At 40.6% G+C, this 14,459-nt stretch overlaps 1 protein-coding gene across 5 annotated transcripts; it reads left to right on the forward strand.

Annotated features, from left to right (window-relative positions):
* The first annotated feature begins 1,761 nt into the window (after positions 1 to 1,761).
* LOC147619075 (uncharacterized) lies at positions 1,762 to 10,884 on the forward strand. 5 transcript variants are annotated; one of them, XM_086774280.1, is made up of 5 exons: positions 1,762 to 2,076; positions 2,290 to 2,356; positions 2,589 to 2,806; positions 8,558 to 10,105; positions 10,281 to 10,883. In XM_086774280.1, the coding sequence occupies exons 4-5, from the start codon at positions 8,572 to 8,574 to the stop codon at positions 10,847 to 10,849; spliced, it is 2,103 nt and encodes a 700-aa protein (XP_086630406.1). In that variant the 5' UTR covers positions 1,762 to 2,076; positions 2,290 to 2,356; positions 2,589 to 2,806; positions 8,558 to 8,571; the 3' UTR covers positions 10,850 to 10,883. The 5 variants fall into 5 exon arrangements, with proteins under 5 accessions (XP_086630406.1, XP_086630404.1, XP_086630405.1 ...); XM_086774278.1 differs by having other exon boundaries at positions 1,762 to 2,356; XM_086774279.1 differs by having other exon boundaries at positions 2,290 to 2,806.
* The last annotated feature ends 3,575 nt before the right edge of the window (positions 10,885 to 14,459 follow it).

Below are 14,459 nucleotides of genomic sequence, written 5' to 3' on the forward strand. Positions count from 1 at the left end.
CTTGGTGCAGATGCATTAGCCACAACTATGCCCAATTCTTTCTTTTTCTCCTTCTCTAGACTTTTCTTGCACTCATTTATGTAGTGCCCTGGTTGCGTGCAATAGTTACACTTTTCCTTTTTTAAGGCTTATCACCTTCTTTCTCTACATCCTTACCTGAGGATTCTGATTTTGGTTTATAGCCACCATGCAAAGAAGCTTTACATTTTCCTTTCTGATCAAATGTAAGGACATTTGGATCGAGGCACAACTTTAATAAGAATCCAGCAATGCATTGAGAACTGTGGGCACCAATGTACTATCAGGATATCTCTCATCCACACTAGCAGGATTCTCTTAAAATCTTTGATCTTACTCAAGAAGCTATCCATTGAGCTCCCTCATTCATGTGCTCAAACTCCAACTGTTTTGCAAAAACAGAAATGCAAGACGTGCTTCATTATTGCACACTTGGTATAATTCAACAAGTGCATCCCATGCCTGTTTTAAAGTCTTACATGACCGAATATGAGGAATAATGTTTTGCTTCAAAGAAAGTACAAGCAATGCATGTGCTTGTACCTCTGCATCTCTTCTACCCCATCTCATTTGACCCAACAGGTGAGATACTGGTGGTGCATGTGGGGGAGCCACATCTATATCAGATTCTAGCTTAAATGTACTTGCAGCACCTAGTTGCACTGGTACTTATGAAACAGGACGAGTTTCACTTTCTACCACTAACCACATTCCAAAGGCCTTTATCAACCAATATATGCCTCATCATATAGGATCGCAATGGGTAGTTAGTCCCATCACGTTTGTCCTCAGGAGAGACAACATGTTGAATACATCTCTATTGCCAGCCCATGACTTTCTACCAAATGCAAAATCTTTCAACACACTGCAAGTACTTAGTATTCATTGAATGCAACCGTGGATGACTGCCAACTACTTGAATCACCCGCAAAGTGTATGAAGAATAACACAGAGTAGAGAATACAATGTTACTGGCAAAAGTATAATGGTCGATGTTGTTGAAGACACTGTAGATGCTGTTGCACACCAAATCTTTGTTGCTACACAACCCATACACCCAAAATCAAGCGATAGAATGCTCTCTTGCCCTCTTTCCGGGCCTGTAGGACTCTCGGCATGCATGTTTTCCTATGTTCTATCTGCATCCTTGTAAGGTCGTCATCCAAATAGATGGGATCTCCCTGTAATCCTTGTAGAATCACCCTCTTCCTCGTGAAGGTGACCCTCTCCGTCTCTCCTACAAACTGTAGGATGAGGGCTCGCTTGCGTGTTGAGTCTTTCCCGGCTCTCCATGCTTTGGTGAAGATATTGTAAATTCCAATGATGTTTTGATACTTAACCTTGTCAAATCCATCCATTGGCCTATCTCAATATGAAATCTGTGTGGTGAGACATGGAGTCGCTCCATAGATATTGTAAATTCCAATGATGTTTTGACACATGCCTCCTTGGTGAGCATGTGGGAAAGTGGTCTCTGTATAGGGTCACCCTGAATGAGTGTGTTAACGCTGGACTCGTGTGCTATGGATGTAGAGCTGCCTTGGGCCCACAATATTACTGCGCTGCCTTGTGACCTGTAACACTGATCCGTAGCCATCAGTGGAATCACTGCATAATTGAGTGATTTGAGTGAGAGCAAAGGAGTCAGTGCTATGGGTCATGAAGGATAGGAAATGAGAGCTTCACTTTGAACATTATTGTAAAACTCGTGGCCATCACTTAGAAAGCTTTAATTTATTATTTATTTTTTATTTTTTTTGTAGATTTGTGGTTTCTGCATAACCTTTGACACAATCCTGTTAGCTTGATTTAATAGTAGATAGAGGCAGCTAGGTGCAGATTAGCTTTTAATTTAGACTGTTATGAGCACAGAAATGGGACTGTCAAAGGAGACTACTGGTGTGAAGGAATAGCAACAGTGGTGGATATATTTTATAAGAAGGATGTTGTACTTCTCTCTTAAGAGAGGTTGCAATGCCGTATATGTCTTGGAAAAGGTTTGCTTGGACAAATGGAATAGTGCTTCGTAAACTTGGAAGGCGGCTCGGTAAGCGCAAGGTACTTGGACTCACTTTGCCAGCTCCTTTTGATTAATGACATACATACAAAAATGCACCACATGGGACACCTGAGACTACCATGGCATGCATGATCACACATCAGATAATATCTTATTGGTGCATTGCTGCTTTCCCTAAACAAGGACTAGAGACCAAATAAGAGCATGTTTCTTAATAGATACAGGATCTTTTTGTATGTGTTATTTCATAGGACAAGGGCAAGGCCTTGGTTCGTGATCATGCTTATCCTCGGGATTTTGAACAGAAAAACTCTCCTAGTAAGGCTCTGGTTGCCAGAGATTCTTGTTTGGCAGGTCTTGGTAAATCTTTGTATGAGGTGCTTGTACTAATGTTGGAGATCTAGATATATTGATCTGATGCTGCTGATAAAGAGACTGATCTTACAGCTGCTCTGGATAGTGATACTCCCCTATGGGGCGGGTGTTGAATGCTTGTGGCAGTTTTACTTGGGATTTTTTCGTAATGGGCAATAATTCTCTCTTTTGCCAGGGAACCTCGAGAAACTATCTGGTGGTAATAAAGAGGCTTTGGTTTAGAGATACCCTTTAAGAGCTCTTCACATCTACAGGACAGGGTCCAACCTAACATCCTCTCATCCAGCATGGGCCTATACAAAGATAACTTTCTCACAATAGTAGTGCAACAGTGAAATTTATTGCCTCCTGGGTTATAACCCAGCGGTAGCACCTGTGCATTCCATTGAGGAGGTATGGGTTCAAATCTACTGTTACTTCCTACGTGGTCCAAAGCTAGAATAGGATGTAATTCTTTTTTTTTTCTGGGAAAGATCCTTCTATTAGTTACTGAAAAACAGCCACAAAGGGCTAGATACAACCACGACGGGTTAGATACAAACTGGCCTCATATATGGGGCGGGAATCACATAGTTGTATGTCAGCATATTATCTTGGTTTGCTACTGGTGTTCTTTTGCTTGGCCTCTTGGTCAACAACCCCAAACTTGTGCAATCAGGTGGTGGTGTTTGGTAGAAGAATTGATACAAAAAAACTTGCGTTACAGGGTTAAGCTAAATTACACACATGGCATGAGAGGGACTGCACTGAAGTAGATAAGGATGCTGGAAGACAATGTGGAGCATTGCCAAACTGAATAAATAATTACTTACACATCACTACTCTTCTCATAGTTATTGATTGATACACATTGCTATACATATTTACTTGTCATGTCTACCATTGAATCCTCTTCATACCCCTAACTTGCACATCACATTCCCAGCCCTGTAAAGGTAATCCTCCTAGGCTGCACTAAAGCTCTCTTTTTTTAAAGGATGCATACACTTCAGAGCCGCGGCACGATGGGCGGGGACGGGAAAGCCGTTCCCGCCTATTTGGAGCGGCGGCTCAACGGATAGGAATGGCAGCTATCCCCCATTCTTGGACATGGAACGGGACGAGGGGAAATTGTGGGGGTGGGGCTGGGGGGTAGTGTGTACAGGAATCGGTCCCTACCTCCCCCATTCCCGCCCCCCCCCCAGCCCAATTCCCCTCGTCCCTTTCCATGTGAGGGTAGGGAAGAACCACCCCCCTGATCCCCCCCCCCTCCCCCCTTCTCTCTCTCTCTTAATAAGGGAAATTTGAAGTGCAGGTGCACTTCTGAACATGCACACACATCACCATCCTGCTAGCATTTTCAGACTATGGTAAATCTCAATGAAAAAAGATGCCTCTCATACAGACCACATATGATCCATGTGATGGCACCAAAGTGCAGTGCATGTGATCTAATTCATGTGATGGGTGAGGTGGGGACAACCACACAGGTGGTCTGTAGTGCCAAGTGGGGTCACCACTTGTGTATGTGAGAAAAGGGCCAGGCCTCCGTAGCCTCAAGAAAGCTTCCCGCCGCTTCCTCATGCGGTCACAATCTCCTTGAAGCTTCCTCCATTGACCACGGAGGGTGTGAATGACGTCGAGCCAAATGCTCCTAATGGACTCAATAGGCGGAGTATGGGTACCCTCGATGGCCTCGCTGCATCTAGCACGCCAAATGTGCAATGTTGCTGCAAATCTCCCATCTCTTGTATGAGCCTCGTCGCCAGTGATCTGTAGGTGGGGTTGTGACTGGTACTACCAAGATACTATGGTGAGAGACCTGAAGGGCCAGCCCACTCCCAGCCTCTGTGGCCCAAGTGATAGTGCCCCATGTAATGATCCGGGTCAAGTCCCTGTCCATAGTGAAGATTCAAAGAATCTGCTGCCAGCTCTATTGAGCGATCCCAAAGACAGTGTCTCTGAGACTCCTGAGGGTGGCCACACCGTGGGCAAGCTGTTGGCCTACCTCCCACTGCCAACCACCAAGCTCCTGTGTGCCATCAGCCAAAGAAAGAGGGTGATCTTTCTAGGCCGGAAACTGTCCCATAGCCGCTTCCAAAATCCGAGAGGAAACGCGGCCCTATGTGACTGCCAATGTGCTGCTACTGCCGGGGTGCCATCAATCTCTGGCATCTGGATCCTATGGCCGAGTCGCGCAACATATGCAAAGAAGGGGGCATCTAGAATCTCCTCCCGATCAGCGGGGTCTTGTGGAGAACTTACCGATTATTCTCATCGAGCGGTGCTCTAAGATGCAACTTGCATTTGGTCGCTGCACTCCCTCGTTTGCTCTGCCGGCGTCCCTCACCGCGGTGCTCATACACCAAGAAGAAGGCTGATTCTCCCACTCTCAAGCACTTGCATTATGTATGAAAAGTCCATTACAATGACTCAAAAGTCACTTACATACTTGGCCATGAGTTCACCCTACGTCGGACACTTCTTAAAAGTATCAAAAATTGACTTGGCTTTATAACCGCAGCCTTACAAATGAACTCCATGGACTTATCATCACAGACTCTTGCCAAAAACCTTGAACTTACGCTATTACAAAATACTAGGATGGAATTTATAATATTGGGCTCCAAAATGTGTTAACATGTCCTCCTTGTTGTAGGTTCTGTCCTCCGAAAGTTGATTGGCTTGAGCTTTTGTCCTCCCACAAGCTTCCGAAGACATCCTTCTGCTTTTGTATATTTCTGGTGTATTGGCAGAAATAATAATGAGTCCAAAAATGAGTGTAAAATATGTCCTCAAATGTGACAAGGTAATGAGGTGACATGTAGGGAGGGATTCACCGGGCCCTGTGTGGAGGTAAAAGTTGAGGTTGGTGGGGTCATCCCTTTCATAGCTTTCTTTTGGATGGTTGATGAGAGGTACTAGAAGCTTAAGAATCTGCATGTAGCAATCATGTGTGCGTCTGGGAGATATACTTCCATTGCTCTCAACAATCATGTATTCCATGTGGTACTTCAGCTCTAAGGTGGTGTCAAATTTTGCTTGCTCAAAGAAAGGGAAGTTAAAACTGATATGCATATTTTGCCTCCTAAGAGCACTTGATTCTTTCCAGTTTCACCTTTTAATTGGGAAGCATGTGGGTCCGTTCTTACTTATCTCGGTACACACATAATGATTGTAGTAGTCTTTCATTCGAAGATACTTTGTCCTCTAGTCTGGTTGTTCATTCAAAAGCTCAACATTTGGTAATCTCCTCTCGTTTGTTCTGGATGCTCTTTCTTCCATGTGCGAAAACTTCGCCTGACCATCGCTATGACTATCCTTCTGTTGCATTCTTTTTTAATGTTTCACGTGCCTTGGCTTCCAAGCGTGTAAGCACATTCAAAGGTACCATGGACAATTCGGAGAGTGATGACTCCTCCTATAGTAGTCGCCCGCTAGTTTTTCTTCATGTATGGTTTCGGTTTATGCAACTATGTTTCTTTTTCAAGCCTCATGTGGCTACCATCATGTATGGACAAGTTCTTGGATATAAGATGAAATTTTTCTTCTTCTTTATGTATATGTTTTTATTCAGGCGTTATGTGGCTACGATCATGTAAGGATAAATTTTTGGATATAAAATGTAAGTTCTCATCTTCTTTAATCAATATTGGAAGTGTGTTCACAAATCTTTTTGTGCATATCTATCTTTAATTTAAGTTTTTATGTTGAAATCTTTGCTGATCTTGATTCGTCTATGTACAAGTAGGCAAAACCTTAAACCAGAGAGCTGCCTGTACAGAAAATGCAGCTCTACAAGTGTAGAAAATGCAGTTGTACATTTGCACAGGCAGTTCTCTGGATTTTTTTTTAAAATTTCAGAGCGTGTCTATAAGCACGTCTATTATGCAGTATAGATGCGCTTATAGACGCACATATAGATGCGCTTATAGCCTCTATTATAGATGTGTCGGTAGACGCGATTTTAGACGCGCTTATAAACGCGCTCGTAACATTTTAAACCACGTTACGTGTCTATAAACTTGTCTACGGTTGCTTTTCTTTGTAGTGAATACACACGCACATACACACACACACATATTTCTTTATAATATATATATATATATATGTGTGTGTGTGTGTATGTGCATGTGCATGTGCATGTGCATGGATGTGTGTTTTTATATCAAATATTCTTATTTTTTATAATAATTAAATATTTACTATAGAAAGATATATATATTTATACTACACACACACACACACACACACACATGCACACACACTCGCGCGCATGCACACACACATACACACACAGACACACACGTATATAAATATACACATATATGAAAACAGATACATAAATAAATAAACAAATTTATTATAATAAAAGATACACACACATACACACACTATATGTATATATATATATATATATATATATATATATATATTTATGTACATGTATGTATGTATGTATGTATGTATATATACATGTAAATATATATATAAATAAATAAACTAATACATATAAATATAATGTAAATAAATATATGTTTATATAATAAATATTTGATTACTATAAAGAAATAAATATATTTAATATAATAAATATATAGTAAATATAAATTTATATATTTATAATGTATGCAAATATAAATTACATAAAGAGAAATTTTAATATGACAACATATATTTATTATGTATGTATATATATATATAATAATATATATATATGTATATGTATATATATATATATATATATATATATATATGCTTGGCACCGCCAAGAGTAGGTCGAGAGACTAATGGTGGAGAAAAATAGAATTTTGTTTCTTTGTTTATTTTTTTTAAGGTTTTTGAATATGTTGATGCACCACAAGAGAAAAAGAAACCCCCAGGCTCGTCGTAGAAGGTTAGGCATGCATATGGGTTTGACATGCATACATACTATGACATAAATAAAGTTTGATGATAGAGAGAGTTGGGTGTGATGAAAAGGGAAAAAGAATTGTGTTTATATAACATGATGTTTTTATGATAATTGTGTTTATATAACATGATGTGATGAAAATGGAAAAATAATTATATTCATACGTTTCCCCTTTTAAGAGTTGGCCAGACCCATGTCCTATGTGCATGTGTAATAGGCACTAATACATGTAAATAAGGATTTACAACATTCAATAATTGATCTGCCCAAAGGTTGGCGGGTCTCGGCCACTCGTGGGTTTAAAAACCTAGCCATGATGGGTAACATGTTAGCATTTTGTGTCTCGAGAATTGAAATCAATGCAAAGGTGCATGTCGATCTCCACACAGGTCTTGAAAATTGCATGCTGATCTTCGTGCTCAAAATGTGAACCTGTTGAAATTTGAAGTGATCTCCGGCTTTGAAATTCACTCTTACGGTTATTTCTCGGGTAAGGGACAATTAATTAAAGAGCGGTGAGCCTAAAAAGTGCCCCAAAACCTTATGATGGACGTTGCTCGAACGTGGCACCGACCATATATATATATATATTCTATATGCCTGGCACCGACCATATACATTACATATATCGTATGGCTGTTAAAAAAACCTGATGGGTATACGATATATTACATATATCGTATGGCTGTTAAAAAAACCTGATGGATAACGAACGGTATGGCAATTTCGACTCCGCGCCTTGAAAATTGAAGTTTGGATCTGAATTCCTAAGAGTGGCGCTGCAGATAATATATAGCCTGGTAAAGCCACCGCTCTCAGAAGATAAAGGCGAGAGAGAGAGAGAGAGAGAGAGAGAGAGAGAGAGAGAGCTGCAGATAACTCTCTAAGAAGATAAAGGCGAGAGAGAGAGAGAGAGATAGCTAGGTTTTAGGGACCGATCCTGCAGCTGGTTGCTGTAGCCTCTGATCATGCAAGTAGAGCCATTAATGGACACCATTCACGATTTTTGTGAAATGTAAAAACCATTGCATTGCATTGCAGCAGCAAGGTTCTGATTTATTTAGAGCCAAGCCAACCAACAAAAAATGACGAGTTACAGCAACACTAATTCGCAGCAACTTCCTCCTCGTAACTATTTAATTCGAATTAACACTTCGATGATTAGAACCAGATGTAACCATATAACGCTTACGTATTAACCTGTCTGATAATCTAATGATTATTGTTTATTAATCGGGATGTTGCTGCAGGAAGCGTGGCGTCGATGGAGCCTGGAACCAGCACTGCCGCCAGCAGGCATGACGTGGTGGTGGAAAAGTCATCGCCCTACCCTATTCGCGTCATCGACGTGGCTGCTACTGTGGACGTCAGCGCCCGCGGAATCTGCTTCAAGGAGCCTGACAACTGGGATTTCCACACCATATCCCACACTTGGATGCAGAAGGTCCGGGATTTCTCAAGGCAGATCGGAAACCAGGTCGCTGCTGCAGGAGCAGGGAGCTCAAGGACAGCTTACTACAATGAGGCTTTCAAAGCCGCAGACTTCAGTGATAGCCCGTGCTACCAAGATTTGAAACATCTCTTCAGGGTGCTGCAGGATGAAGAAGGCGTGGAATGCGCATGGTTTGATGCAGTGTGCATCGACCAGACCAGCCCGACGGAGAAGGAGAGGGAGATTCCCCGCATGGGGAGCTATTACTCAGAAAGCAAAGGTTGCTTTGTACTCCCACACGGCATTGGGCAACACCACATGAACTTCTGGGGTGCATCTGATCATGCAGGGCGACCAACCATGCCGCGCTGGTTCAGCCGCGCATGGACAGTACAGGAATGTGCGCTTCCCAAGAAGCTCACGTTTGTGCTCTCCCTCAGTCTTGAGGAGCGGGAGCAACTCAATCACTTCCTGGAGTTCAGTCAGAGGAACAGGCTGCGTATAAACAGCCGTGTATCAGATGAAGATGAGGATAAGGTCATCCTTGAGGTAGGCGAAAGACGTCCACGTGCAAGACGCACCATAGTGGCAATGCGTCCGGCTGAGGAGGATTTGCACTTCAGCAAACCTGGAAGGGGATTCTGCAGATGCCTGCTAGAACCTTTGATGGTGGTGTATGCAAAAGCGAGTTATGCACTCTTTAGGATGTACTACGAAGACAACATAGCCACTAATTCACGCATTCTGCCTGATCGCATTCCAACTATGGGTATCCCAAATGTGATGTGTGAAGACTGTCGCTCCTTCCCACTTGCGAGAGAAGCCAGCAGCAACCAGCTTATATTCATGGATCGTCAAGCTTACATACATGTGGCTTCATTTTTTGCTGCAGCAACGGCACCGCTGCTTTATCCGAGTCTAGTGTGTAGAACCTCACAAATTGCTGCAGCAACTGCACCGCTGCTTCATCTGAGTCCACTGTACTGTAGAACCTCACAAATTGCTTGCATGGATGATCTGAACTGTCAAGAGCCATTAATGACAGGACAGTGTATATCTTGCCCTATGCTTGTTGCACACCTTGTTACTGCCCGTCAATGTGATCACCCAGAAGACAGGATTCTCAGCATACTCGGGCTACTGGGGTCTAAGCAGCTGATGCCTGTCAATATAATTAAGGACAACCTGGATGACCAAATTCTAGAAGTTTGCAAGAGGAATCCCCACTTGGTGGTCCAGCTTTGTGCCATGAGTTTCTTTGGCTATGAGAAGCCTGGGATGTCGTGGGCTCCCCGGCTCCTCAAGCATCATCGTGGCGATCTAATCTTCACTCGAACGATGATCGGGGAATGGGAGGATTATCCAGGTGATTAACACATCAAGTTCTAGATAGGTACTTGCCATATTGGCCCTGGTCTAGACTTGTAAGTGCTTCAAGAAACCTATTTTTATGGCTCCATGTTAGACGTAGGAGTGCTTATTGTTTGAGGTGTCATATTTTTGTTAAGTGTCATAGTTTAATATATGTGTATGGATGATAGGTCCCATCATCAAAACCAATGTGCACGTTGTCAACGTGTGCCCTCAACATATTGAATTGTCAACGTGCATCACCAACTCTATGGCTGATATCGAGAGCCGATCTGGCGAATTTGAACTTCACATCACATTCGAATCTGGCGTGGAAGCAATGTTTCAGGAATTTCGCAATAATTACCAGTACTTTACATGGAGGGACTATAGCTTTGACATGCCTGATGCTATGCAACCTCATTATGCCAACCTATGTACTGTTGTGACTTGCCCATCTGGTTTGTCTCAAAACTCACTAGGGTGTCTTGGACTCCCTATCGAGAATTATAAGAAAGAGGAACGGCAGCACATAAAATTAAAGCTTTGGTGGATCCTTCTAGGTGATGCCTTTTATGTACATGAACCATATAAGGTTGCGATGGCTTGTATAGAGGCTCAAGGTAAAGACACATGTGTTGTCCTCCACAAAGTTGGTCTCTATTTCTTTCCCTTAGATCTTGCTAGTGAAATCTTCAATGAAACCATCCTCTCCTCTTGTTTTATAGGCGGTATGGGGAAGCGTTTCTTGAAGTTATAGGACATTGAGATTCTAGAGGATGGATTTTCTAGTGCTATGATGAATTTGAAGATTGTATTCAATAAATTGGGATTGTCACAATTCATATTGGATTTTTTTCATTTTTCTAAAAGACTGGATCTCGTTTAGCGCTAGAAACAAGAACTTAGCACTGCCAATGTTTTTGGGACCAACTTGTCTCATTTTTTGTAGTTTTATAGTAAACTATATATCTCGACTTGTGCATCCGTTTTGGGCAGGGTTATGTAGAGGGACTTTTGCCGATATAGAGTGAAAAACCCGCACCTTGAGCTTGAGTTTTGAATCTTGCAAAGCCATTTTTAAAGAAATACCCCACCTCGAGCATAAATATAAAGCTATATCTATGAATCTATAGATTTTCGAAAGGAGGACCGGCAACAGAAGTCTAGTAATGGGCGCCCGAGCATGTGAATAGGCTTTTAAGAAGCAAGAAAATACATTAAAAATTTGTTTTTTCTTTTGATTTTCCCTCATGTCACCAATCTACGCTGTGCACCGACTAGGCCACTGGATAACCCACTTGAGATTACCCAAAAAGTAATCTAGGCCCGCCACTGCCCGCATGGCTTGGATTTTCGTGCCCCTGTTGATCCCAAGTACACTCCATGGGCGGTGGGAGATAGTGTTGAAGGTCGTCCCCTGTGTGCTCATCTCCTCCGATACTAGTAGCACCTGTTGGAACTGGGGTCTCAACAGCCTCATGCAGGAAAAAATGACGTACGTTTAGACATACAATTCTTCTTTAGTTTGTTAGATTGCACTTACTTGCTTCTTTAGATTGCACTTACTTGCTATGTACAGATTCAATTTTTGCTTTAAATAACTATGCCTAAGTGTCACCAAATGCGCCATTGGGATAGTGTAACCATGCTAGGTGGCATACGGATGACCAAAATTATTTTCCTACAATTTTGGTTTGTGGTAATATATGTTAGAAAATGAGAATGATCTAAGTATATTAGCATGAAAACATTGAGAAGATTAACGCTTGTTTTACTTACAAAACGGATGAGGAATCTCCTCAAACCACCACAACCAAGGCATGATCGTATCCCTCTCTGCAACTGCTCCTCTGTGGCCCGCTATTGTGTGGGAAAGGTCACCGGTGCCAAGCAAGCTCGGTCCAATGGTCTTCGTGCACTTTTTTAAAAGATTGTTACAAAGTGTACATACAATTCATCTTATGAAAACTCTATTGTTTCAAAGATACATTTCTAGCATATAATTATTCAACTTAAGAAAGTTGTGCTATAACTAAGCATTCTTTACATAAATCCAAGAAATATATAATGAACGTGGAGTGACTGACTAAACATTTCTTACGTAAACGAAATGAATTACACATGCTAGTCACTTGAGACTTATTCCTTTCATTAACTTGTCATAATTCTTCTTGTGAATATCTGTCAATCTAAATTTGCAGAATGGTAGTGACTCAAATGCGTCTGTGCATACTCCTCCATTACTCTTTGTGGGCGAACATCATAGTGTTTGTCCATCATATCCAATAGTGTCGGAGCTAAAGAATTTGAGTAGCGACGAGACAGTTGTCGCGACAGCTAGCGTGTTTTGATGCTAGGAGAGTGTGCGTATGCACACAGTGTAGAGGACCAGTGTAGATGACTAAAGAGACATAGAGGATTTGTGTTGAGAGCGATATGGATTGCATAAAATTTCTTAGAGGTGAACGCACGTGATACACAAAATTTCATAGAGGTGAAACCCCCGAGTCGTCCCCCCCCCCCCCCCCCCCGGCGGCTCACATGCATGCATTGTTGGTGTGAGGAGAGAGAGAGAGAGAGAGAGAGAGAGAGAGAGAGCCATTGGCTAGTGCATGCATGCATGTGTGTGTGTGTGTGTGTGTGTGTGTGTGTGTGTGTGTGAGAGAGAGAGTCATTCGCATTGTATGTGAGTGAAAGAGAGAAAGAAAGATATGTTAATCATCTTAAAAGACCCGTAAGGCCTATGAGACCAAAAGATTACATCATAGTCCATGTTATATATCTCCATGGAACAAAAAGAAAATACAATTGACTAATGAAGAAACAAAAACTACCAAGAAAATACATCATGATCATGGCTAGTATAATCATCCACTTAGGGTGGGTGGAGGGCCATCTAAAATATCTAGCATGGGTGATACAAGTAGAGGGTGTTGAAAAGCCAACGCTTCGTCCTCGGCTCCTAAAAATGAGCTTAGAAGTGTGTCTCTAACAAGGCTAAAGCTGCATACCCTCGTGTCAATCTAGCCTCTGCTACTAGGCACATGGTGAAGATTGGGCCAGTGAAAATGACCCCTAGGTAAGTGTAGGAAGAGACAATATCTAGTAGGACACCCATGTATATGAAACTCTCTCTAGTAGCTGTGCGGGGAGAGGTGTTGAAGATCATGACATTGGTTTTCCCAAGGTGAGAAGCCTCGATGTAGGTAAAATTACTATAATGCATCCAAGTGTCTCTGGAGTCCCTCCATTGAGTCAAAGACAAGGAAAATATTGTTAGCATAAACAAATACCTCCTAGAGCTTGAACCCGCCCAATGACAAACTCGTAAAGAGAAATAAACACATATATGTTGGTACCCCTAGAGTCTGCAGCAGAGGCAGTGAAGAAGGCGGTCCTTAAAATCTACAAAGTAGCTGTAAACCCGATGGTGCTGTGCCTTGGCCTCCTCAATGGTGGCCCGGAGCGTGAAGATGTGATTAAGGGTGGATAAAGTCCTCCACAATAAATAAACATATTTAGTATAATAAAAGATATACACACATACACATACACACACACACACACACACACACACACTATATATATATATGTATATGTATGTATATATATATATATATATATATATATATATATATGTATGTATGTATGTATGTATGTATGTATGTATGTATATATATATATATATATATATATATGTATGTATGTATGTATGTATGTATGTATGTATGTATATATATATATATATATATATGTATGTATGTATGTATGTATGTATGTATGTATGTATATATATATGTAACACACATTGACATATACAAGATAGATTTCTCCCAAAAACCTCTAAGAAAGAGCATAATTGGAAAATAAATAAACTAATACATATATATACATACAAATATAATGTAAATAAATATATGTATACATAATAAGTATTTATTTACTATAAATATATAAACATATTTAATATAATAAATGTATAGTAAATATAAACTTATATATTAATAGTAAAATTTAATATAATACTATGTGCTTAATATGTACTGAAAATATATCTAATATATAATAGATATTTTTATAGCAAATTTATAATAATTTTATAATTTTATATTATATATTAAATATGTATATGTTTATATAGTTATTATAATATATATATATATATATATATATTTATCATAGAACGAGCATAATGCGTTTAAATTACAATAAATCTAATATGAGAGAGAGAGAGAGAGAGAGAGAGAGAGAGAGAGAAAGAGAGACTATATATGTTTATTATATAAATATACATATATTTATATAGTAAATATAAATTAATGTATCGTAAATATGTACATTTATATTTATTATAAAAATATATATAT

This window comes from Cibotium barometz, chromosome 34 (assembly GCF_041138505.1).
Source record: "Cibotium barometz isolate CiBa-2024 chromosome 34, ASM4113850v1, whole genome shotgun sequence".
Lineage (NCBI taxonomy): Eukaryota > Viridiplantae > Streptophyta > Polypodiopsida > Cyatheales > Cibotiaceae > Cibotium > Cibotium barometz.